At 41.7% G+C, this 10,857-nt stretch overlaps 1 protein-coding gene across 1 annotated transcript in view; it reads left to right on the plus strand.

The window, feature by feature from the left end:
- Positions 1 to 10,036, plus strand: part of STK10 (serine/threonine kinase 10) — a gene marked incomplete at its 5' end in the record, with an annotated part of 116,684 nt that extends 106,648 nt beyond the window's left edge. Inside the window, one exon of the mRNA XM_080804392.1 lies at positions 7,577 to 10,036. Within this exon, the coding sequence (XP_080660518.1) occupies positions 7,577 to 7,717 (141 nt within the window). The 3' untranslated portion in view covers positions 7,718 to 10,036. The remainder of the gene's footprint in view (positions 1 to 7,576) is intronic.
- Positions 10,037 to 10,857: the final 821 nt, after the last annotated feature.

Raw genomic sequence — 10,857 nt, forward strand, 5'->3', positions numbered from 1 at the left:
CAAAGACAATACAAAAAAAGAAAACCACAGGCCATATTCCTGATGAACAACAGATGCCAAAATTCTGAACAAAGTATTAGCAAACCACACTCAACAATACATTAAAAAGATCATTCAACATGATACGTATCAACAAAATGAAGGATAAAAGTCAAATGATGATCTCAGCGATGCAGAAAACGCTTTGATAAAATCCAGCATCTGTTTGTGATAAAAACTCTCAACAGAGTGGGTTTAGAGGGAACATACCTCAACATAATAAAGGTCCTATATGAAAAACCCACTGCTTAACATCATCCTCAGTGGTAAAAAACCGAGAATTTTTCCCCCTAAGATCAGGAATAAGACAAGGAGAATGTGCCCACTTTCACAACTTTTATTCAGCATAGTAGTGAGAATTGTAGCCATAGCAATGGACTTAAAAAAAAAGATTAAATACTTCCTTACCAATTTGGATGCCTTTTAACTGTCACTATTTGCAAAAGACATAATACTATCCATAAAGACTCCACCAAAAAAACTATATTAGAAGTACTAAATCAATTCAGTAAAGCTGCAGGACACAAAATTAATACACAGAAATCAGTTGTACTTTTATATACTAATAACACAGTAGCAGAAAGATAAATTAAGAAAGCAATTCCAGGGCGCCTGGGTGGCTCAGTGGGTTAAAGCCTCTGCCTTCGGCTCAGGTCATGGTCCCAGAGTCCTGGGATCGAGCCCTACATCAGGCTCTCTGCTCAGCAGGGAGCCTGCTTCCCCCTCTCTCTCTGCCTGCCTCTCTGCCTACGTGTGATCTCTATCAAATAAATAAAATCTTAAAAAAAAAAAAAGTAATTCCATTTGTAACTGAACCAGAAAGAATAAAATACCTAGGGATGAATCAAACTATAAGACATTAATGAAAGAAATTGAAGATAACAAAAACAAATGGAAAGATATTCCATGCTCATGGATTGGAAGAATTAACACTGTTAAAATGTCCATATTGCTCAAAGCAATCTGCAGTGCAGTCCCTACCAAAATACCAACAGTATTTTTCACAGAACTAGAATACTACTAAAATTTGTATGGAAACACAAAAGACCCCAAATAGCCAAAGAAATCTTGAAAAACAACAAAACTGGAGGTAATAGAATGTCACATTTCAACATACACTACAAAGCTGGAATGACCAAAACAGTATGGTACTGACATAAAAACAGACACACAGATCACTGGAACATAATAAAGCCCAGGAGTAATCCCACACTTACATGGTCATTAATCTATGACAAAGGAGGCAAGAATATACAATGGGGAAAAGACACTCTCTTCAATAAATGGTATTGGGAAAACTGGACAGCCATACAAAAGAATGAAAATGAACCACTTTCTTACAATACATAAAAATAAACTCAAAGTGGATTAAAGTCCTAAATGTGAGACCTTGAAATCATAAAAATCCTAGAAGCTAGAAGAGGCAGTAATTTCTCTAACACAGGCTGTAGCAGTATTTTTTTTGGGGGGTATCTCTCCTAAGGCAAGGGAAACAAAAGCAAAAATAAACTATCGGAACTACCCCAAACTGAAAAGCTTTTTTGCATAGCAAAGAAAAACATCAACAAAATGAAAAAGCAACCTACTGAATGGGAAAATATATTTGCAAATGACATGTCTGATAAGGGGTTAATATCAAAATACATAAAGAACTTAAACTAAACCCCAAATAGTAAATGGGCAGGGGACATGAATAGACATTTTTCCAAAGACAGACATTTGACCAACAGATGCATGAAAAGATGTTCAACATCACTAATCATCAGGGAAATGCAAATCAAAACCATAAGCAGGTATCACCTTGCACGTGTCAGAATGGCTCATATTAAAAAGACAAGAAATAACAAGTGTTGACATGGTTGCAGAGAAAAAGGAACTTTTGTGCACTGTTGGTGGAAATGTAAATTGGTGCAGCCATTGTGGGAAATAGTATGGAAATTCCTCAAAAAATTAGAAATACCTTATGATCTAATAATTCTACTACTGGGTATTTAGAAAACAAAAACATTAATTTGAAAAGATATATGCACCTCTATATTTATTGCAGCATTATTTACAACAGTCAAGATGGGAAAGTAACCCAAGTGTCCATTAATAGATGAATGCATAAAGAAAATGTGATATACACACACACTGGAGTATTACTTAGCCATGGAAAATGAGATCTTTGCCATTTCAGACAATGTGAAGGTCTTATGCTAAGTGAAATAAGTCAGATACAGACAAATGCCATTACATTTCATATATATATATATATATCTCATTACATGTGGAATTGAAACAAAACAGAGTAGACAGCAGAAACAAACCCGTAAGTACAGAGAACAAACTGACAGTTGCCACAGAGGAGAGGGGTGAGGGGAAGGACAAAAATGGGTGGAGTGGGAAATACAAGCTTCCAGTTGTAGAATGAATAAGTCAGAGGGATAAAAGTTAAAGCATTGAGAACACAGTCAAGAGTATTAGAGTAGCATTATATGATGACAGATGGTAGCTACACTTGTGCTGAGCATAGCATAATGTATAGACTTGCCAAATCACTGTTGTACACTTGAAACTAATGTAACATTGTGTGTCAACTATTCAATAAAATAAATCATAAAATACACTTAAAAAAAAAAAAAGACAGCCAACTATTGCATATCTTAAGACTGCTCCACTGACTTCCCATTCCCCTGGCTCTCTCCCTTTCTCCTCAGGCCTCATTCCATGAGACATAATAATACTAAAATTATACCAATCAATGACCCTACATAGAGGGGACTTTCAGTATTCAAATGAAAGGAAGAGTTGCATGGCTCTCGTTTTAAATCAAAAGCTAGACATGATTAAGCGTAATGAGGAAGGCAATGTTGAAATTTGAGATAGGCCAAAATCTGGCCTCTTGCATCAGTTATAGTCAAGTTGTGAATGCAAAGGAAAAGTTCTGAAGGCAATTAAAAGTGCTACTCTAGTGGATACATGAATGATAAGAAAGCTAAACAGCTTTATTGCTGAAATGGAGAAAATTTTTATAGATCAACCCAGCCACAAATTCCCTTTAGCCAAGGCCTAATCCAGCGCAAGGCCCTAACTGTCTCCAATTCTGTGAAGACAGAGAGGTGAGGAAGCTGCAGAAGAAAAGTCTGAATTTAGCAGAGGTTGGTTCATGAGGCTTAATGGAAGGAGCTGTCTCCAGAACAGAAGAGTGCAAGGGGAAGCAGCACGTGCCAATGTAGAAGCTACAGCCAGTTCTCCAGATGTCACTGAGATAATTCATGAGAGTGGCTACAGATTTTCAACACAGATGAAACAGCCTTCTGTTAGAAGAACAGTTTATAGCCGGAGAGGAGAAGTCACTGCCTGCCTTCAGAGCTTCAGGCTGACTCTCGTTAGGGGCTACTGCAGCTGGTGACTTCAAGTTGAAGCCAGTGCTCATTTATCATTCTTAAAAATCCTAGGGCCCTTAAGAATTACGCTAATCTATTCTGTCTGTGTTCTTGAAATGGAACGGCAACGCCTTGATGACAGCACATCCGTTCACAACATGGTTTACTATTTTAAGCCCATTGTTGAGACCTGCTGCTCATTGGCCATGCACCTGGTCACCTGGTGGAGATGTACAACATGATGTATGTTTTTTTTGTTTGTTTTTGAGAGAGAGCGCGCACGCGCGCGCACATGAGCATATGTGAGCAGGGGTGGGGGGCGCAGAGAGAGAGAGAGAGAGAGAGAGAATCTTAAGCAGGCTTCTTGCCCAGCACAGAGCTCAGTGTGGGGCTCAATCTCACGAGCCTGAGATCATGACCTGAGCTGAAACCAAGAGTCCAGACACTTAACTGACTGAGCCACCCAGGCGTTCCTAATGATGTTGTTGTTGTTGTTATTATTATTTTTTAAGATTTTATTTATTTGACAAAGATCACAAGTAAGCAGAAAGGTAGGCAGAGAGGGAGGGGGAAGCAGGCTCCCTGCTGAGCAGAAAGCCCGATGTGGGGCCCCATCCCAGGACCCTGAGATCATGACCTGAGCTGAAGGCAGAGGCTTAACCCACTGAGCCACCCAGGTGCCCCTTATTATTATTTTTTAAAAGATTAATGTTTTCATGCTTGCTAAGATAAAGTCCATTCTGCAGCCCATGGGTAAATTTGACTTTCAAGTGTCCTTCCTTAAGAAATACATTTCGTGAGGTTATAGCTGCCGTAGACAGTAATTCCTCTGATGGATCTAGGCAAAGTAAGTCAAAAACCTTCTGGGAAGGATTCACCATTCTTGATGCCATTAGGTACATTGATGATTCATGAGAAAAGGTGAAAATATGAAGATGAACAGGAGTTCAGAAAGAAGCTGATTCCAACCCTCATGGATGACTTTGAGGGGTCTAGGACTTCAGTGGAGGAAGTAACTGCAGATGTGGAAACAGCACAAGAGTGAGAAGTGGAGCCCGAAGCTGTGGCTGAATTGCTGCACTCTAGTGACAAAACCTAATGGATGAGGAGTTACTTCTTACGGATGAACAAAGAAAGTGGTTTCCCAAGATAGACTCTACTCCTGGTGAAGACTTAAAATGACAAGAAAGAATTTAGAAATACCACATGGTTAGTTGATAAGGCAGAGGCAGGGATATAATAATAAGGCAGAGAATACAATGATAAGGCAGAGAACAAACTCCAATCTTGAAAGAAATTCTGTTGTAGGTAAAATGCTGTCAAACGGCATCACATGCTACCAAGAAATTGTTTGGGAAGGGAAGAGTCAACCACTGTGGCAGAGTTCACTGTTGGCCTTATTTTAAGAAACTGCCTTGTATGTGAGCTATACTTCAATAATAAAAATAAAAAATAACTACACTTACCATGGTGAGCATAGCATGATGTACAGAATTGTCGAATCACCATGTTGTACACCTGGAAGGAATACAAACATTGTATGTCGATTATACTTCAGTAATAAAAAGAAAGATTGCCACAGCCACCCCAACCTTCAGCAGCCATCTTGTTCAGTCAGGAGCCATTACCAGCAAAACATTACAAATTGCTAAAAACCAGAGGACAGCATTTTTTAGCAATAAAGCACATTTTAATTATGGTATTTACATTGTTTTTTTAGACCACGCTGTCGCACACTTAAGACTATAGTATGCCATTGACATAACTTGTTTTGGTAAATATGATTTTTATATGCATTAGGAAATAAAAAAATTAATTCAATTTACTTTTGTGATATTTGCTTTATTGTGGTAGTCTAGAACCAAACCCACAATAGCTGCAAGGAATGTCTGTGTAGGGAAAGTTTACATAAAAATCTGAGTTTTCAGTTTCTTTTGAAAACCCAGCTCTAGCAATACTGGGTTTGTCATGCCACATGACAGCCATCAGCTGGAGCTAAGAAGAAACCGCCCTCTTCAGACACAGCTTGTGCTCTTCACCTCACCACAGTCCCCACCACTCCTTACTGCCTCACACCCAGCTCTCTTCACTCATTCAGTTCACTTGGCTGCCTCCCACAGGTACTGGATCTTGTAACTTCTGTTATAAAAGCTTAAACAGTACTAATTTTATCTTATATGTAATGTTTGCTTATCACAAACACTTTAATATGAATACATCCAGCAAAGGAGAACTTAAGCCAAGAGTCTGTGTGAATTACCAGAAGTTTCAAATCAGTCAAGTCCAAGATGCGGCATGACTTTAAATACCTTGGCTGCCTTCATATGGACATCCTGTAACAGACTGGAAAGATTGGTATTGTGATCCAGAGTCCCTTCCCCATCTTTCCTCAGAAGTACAGAGAACTCACTAGAATTTAGTACTACTGAAGGAATAAGAGCATAAGGGGGGATCTGGTAATTTTTTGAGACTATCTCAGGGCATCCAAAGAATAGTCTTAAAAAGAGACACATAATAGGGGTGCCTGAGTGACTTAGTTGGTTACGTGTCTGACTCTTGATTTCAGCTCTGGTCATAGGGTCCTGGGATCGAGCCCTATGTCAGGCTCCCTTGCTGCTTGTCTCCCTTTTCCTCTTCCCTTGCTCATTCTCTCTTTCTCTCAAATTTAATAAATCTTAAAAAAGACACAAAATAGAAGGCTGGCCAAATCCTGTGAACATGGTTACTTCTATGGTGAAAATAAGGAAACTGGGCTGATGGTCAGATGCTTAATAATGAAGCCACATTTACTTAGCATCAGGTGTGTGCCCAGCTTTGCAGATGGTGGACCATAGTGTTTCAGAGCATTAACTCTGAAGTCAGAGGTTGGTTCCTGTCTTGGCTATGCTCCCTAGCTAGCTGGGTAACCTTGGGCAAGTGATCGAAGCTCCCTGAGCTTCAGTTTCTCCATCTATAAGATGGAAATAATAGTATCTGTCTCATAGGCTGAAAAATAAATAAGATGTAATGCACTTAGCATAGCACCTGACATGTAAGAACTACTCAGTAACTATGACTCATTAGTTTCTAGTTTATTCCTCATGACAGCCCTGCTAGATAGGTAGTGATACTGCCATTTTACACAGGAAGAAAGGTGACGTGTGAAGGCCACACAGCTGGTAATAAGTTGAATTCTTGTTTAAATTTTAAATTTAAATTAAATTTAAATTTTAAAATTTAAATTTAAATTTAAAACTCATGTTCTTTCCAGTACATTTTGCTTCCCTTTTTAATTGAATGCCTTTTATTGGAGACCCCTCAAGACATTTTTTGGTAGGATCCAATTTATCTAGATAAACTTGCATGTGCCCCAGGGACGCTCCTGCAGTAATGGTCAGCTAGACACTCTGCTTGGAGTTACCTAATGTGTTTTAGCAACAGACAGAACCTCTGTCCTACCACACCTACCACAAGTTTTCAGAATCAGAATCTCAGGGGGTGATGTCGAGGCCTGTGTATTTAAAAAAAAAAAAAAAAAGATTTATTTATTTGACAGAGAAAGAGAGAGAGTACAAGCAGGAATAGTGGGAGAGGGAGAAATAAATAGGCTCCCTGCTCACAGGGAACCCGATCCCAGAACGCTGCGATTATGACCTGAGCCGAAGGCAGATGCTTAACTGACGGAGCCACCCAGGTGCCCAAGGCACATGTATTTTAAAAATAACCCCCTGGATGATCTCTGTGGGGCAGTGCTCTCATTAGGAACACTATGTACTTGGACATCTCTGCCCCCACCAACCCTTATCCCTTACCTCCCCACCGTCTGCTTTTAAAAAATCTGTCCATTTTCTACCTCAGGTCTTTCTCCATTCATTTGGCTGTTTCCCTGGCAGGAGATTGGCATCTCCCCTCCCCCGCCCCATTTGTGAGAGGGCATTTCACAAACTATAGCCCTTGGCCCACAGCAAACTCCTGTATGGTTCTAGCAGAAGGAAGCAAGAGGTGGTAGCTATCTGCTGGGAGACCGGCTCTGGGAGAGGAAAGAGGGAAGACTGAGTTACCATGCATTAAAGGCCTGGGGTGAGGTGGGGTATTTCCACAGAAGGGCCACTTTGGTGGGGGTCCTGTATTTAGGAGACCTGTGTCCTGTGGGATATGACTGAGCTCTGTCTTCCCTCTCTCTGTCATAGGCACTGGAAGAAGATCTGAACCAGAAGAAGCGAGAACAGGAGATGTTCTTCAAAATGAATGAGGAGACAGAATGCCTGAACCCTACCACCCCAAATAAGGCCACCAAGTTCTTCCCCTACAGCTCTGTGGATACTTCTTAACAGCCAGTTGGGGCAGTGGGTGGCAGGCTGGTGGGCCTCCAAGGCCCACCCATTCTCTGTGAACAAGTAACTCAGGACCCCCCTTCCCTCTTGCTTCCATGCCCACTTGAATCCAGCCCCTTGCCCTGTGCTACCCCAGCTGTGCCCAACAGACCCATCCCTGTGCTCCTTAATTCTCGCTCACTTATGGAGGGTGAGGTTTTATTATGTGTTGTGTGATCTTAATGTATATTCTTTTTGAGCCCCACATCCCTTCAAGCTGTCAGTGAGTGGGGTCAGAGTCCAGGAGGAATGGTGTTCTGCAGCCTTGAGGCCCTGCTGTTTGCCAGAACACCGGTTTTGCTATCTGTGGGCACAAAGTGCTGTTGCTGATTATGATGAGTTTGTTCATATTGTGATTTTTGCTGGCTTTGCAGCCATTCCTTGTAGTATCAGACAAGAACCATGGGTCTTAGCAGCCATTTCAGTTCCTAGTGAAGCCCACCCTGCAGCCAGCTGCCTCAGGAGGTGCCCTCATCCTTCCAGTAACCCCCGATTTGCTTTTCTCTTGAGATAAGGCCATAGCTATAGCATTTCATTCTGCTGGTCTTGGGTATTTCGTGCCATCTTGTGCCCCCCACCCTACTTGCACACATACACACATGTGCCCCCCTGGCATTGCTCAGGTTTGGGTCTGCCCTAGGCCTCTTGTGCCAGGTGGGTTGAAACATATTCACTACCTGAGCCTGTGCCCCTCAGCATGTGTAAGTAGAGCCACTGGTATGAAGTGTGCTGGGTGCTGGTATAAATGGTACAGGCTGAATTGCCAGTCTGTGATTCCCTCTGGCCCCCGCACAGGCTCCTGTGTTCAGGGATAAATTCTACACCACACAAGACTATGTCTAGGCTGTTCCTGTCTCACACCTGCCCATCCTGTCTACAGGTGATATGGGAAGGCTGCTTCCCTCTGCCTCTCCTAGCAGGAGTCTGGCCTTACACTTGAGACACAGGCTGGTGGTCACTGGGATTTCCGTTGAGGAAGAAAAAGCCTCAAGGAGAAATGTAATGCTTCCTGTCCCCAGCAGCACAGTGGATGCAGAGCTTCCGTACCTCAGATGGAATCCTGGGCCTTTGGGTTACTCAGCTGGCCTCCTACAGATTCTGAGTCCCAAAGGCTGGAGGACGTAGATAACCCTAATGCTCAAATAGGCATTCAGTTTCTCTACAAAGAGAACTTCGTTCATTTTGATTTCTAACTTAAATATAAATGAATGGCTTCTATAAGAAGATAGCTGCTTTAAATAAAACAAAACTGAAGGCGGTTTTGAGGAATCATATGGATGCTATATTAAGTCTGGGTACTGTTTTGCTGGTGATGGAGTGGCTAACATCCAGGGAAGACTTTTTCTTTCACTCCTAAATGTCCAAGGCTTGATGCTTGGTTCTAAAGCAATTCTCTCGAAGTGTTCTTGGCACTGGTTAGAACTGGATCTTGGGGAGGGAGGGTAGCCATTCAACAAGAAGGGACTCGGGGTTCCCAAGGCTTATGTACACAGTGGAGAGGCTCTGGGGGCTGTGGGAAGGCGGGGTCCTCTTAAATTAGTGAACATTCAGCTTGCCTGCTTCAGTATTTGACCCAGATGGGATAGTTTTCTGGTCTCACACATATGAGATAAGGGAAACCACTATCCCCTTTTATTCCTTTTGGTGCACAGGTGCTGGGAAAATATGAACTAGCAGCAGTGTAATTACAGAACATTGACCAAGTTCCACCAGACAAGGTCAGCACTGGCAAATAGGCAGGCAGGGCTGATTTTGGCTTTGTTTACAGTGTTGCCTTTTGCAGCCTGGGGTGTGAGAATGAGTATTTAGGTGAAATGCCAGTTTCATAGTTCAGATGGAAGTCATTGATCATGCCCCTATCTGGCTTATCATTCACATGACTCCTTGAATCTTGTTCAGGGAGTTGCTGCTTCCCTGTTCAGTGCTGCCCATGGCCTGATAGCTCCCCTGTCCTTTCTGGATGGGGGCTGGTTGGGTTCTCCAGCCTCATGATGGAGCCAGCGTGCATGCCCATCAGTGAGAAGGCCCACACAGTATTCCTCAGGCCCTGTGCTAATGTTTCCTCTGTAAGGGACAGATGGAACTGTTTCTTGTTTTCAGTCCATTTTTGGCAGAGTAAATATAACTAACTTATATTTTCCCTTTATAAAGGATAGAAGTTATTTTTATGTCATTTCAAAACTTTATACAAAACTTTTGTAAAATGTTCTCTGCAAAGTTTAACTGCAAGAATGTAAATATGCTTCTAATAAAATAACAAGATGAGAGACTATTTACATTTGTGGCTGTTCTCTTAGAGTGGGGTGGAAATAGCAAGACAGACTTAGCCACATTTGCTAGGTGAGAAGGGTTTTACTATCTTATGTGAGTCACACAGCCAGTCAGACTTTGGGGTGGGTTTCTGTTTTGTAAGAAGTTATGCGTGTGTGTGTGTGTATGTGTGCGTGTGGGCATTCTACAGAATTTAACATTAACATTTTCATCTAACATCAAACATTTGACCCCAAGGATTTTTCACATGTTAACTTATTAAATCCTTTTAACAGCTTGTGAGGAAAACCTTGTCATTCCTATTTTCTAGACGAGGAAATGGACATGGAGCAAGGGAAGGCTGGGCGGAACTTCACAATACTATAAATGATGCCTGTGAAATTCAAACTTAGACCTAGAGGTGCTATTTCCACCACACCTCCTCTCCGACTCTCAGCTGCCCGTTACACTGAGTAAGAGGCACTGTATTTAAAAGCAATTTTCTGCCATGCCTCTGAAACCCCACTGAGGGGTTCCTAAGCTGGGTCCACAGACCTCCTATCACCAAACAGGAATCAGAGGGTAGAATTGAGTGTCTTTGTACCTAGGTGGGAAAAGATTTGTTTTTTAGTTTGACTAACCTCTAACTGAAATTCTGTACTTCTCATCTGTATGGATGTAGGCAACTGACTCTAGTAGTATAAGCAGTCCCTGTGACAGTGTCAGCAAGAGAAATCAGGGATTTCATCTCACAAGACAGCTAGGGAGACATCTCAAAATTTTGTTCATCACTTTGGAATAACAGTAGTTATTAAACCAATCACTAGATCCTGTTGTTTAAGACTGAG

Source organism: Martes martes (assembly GCF_963455335.1).
Source record: "Martes martes genome assembly, chromosome: 5".
In the NCBI taxonomy this organism is placed as follows: domain Eukaryota; kingdom Metazoa; phylum Chordata; class Mammalia; order Carnivora; family Mustelidae; genus Martes; species Martes martes.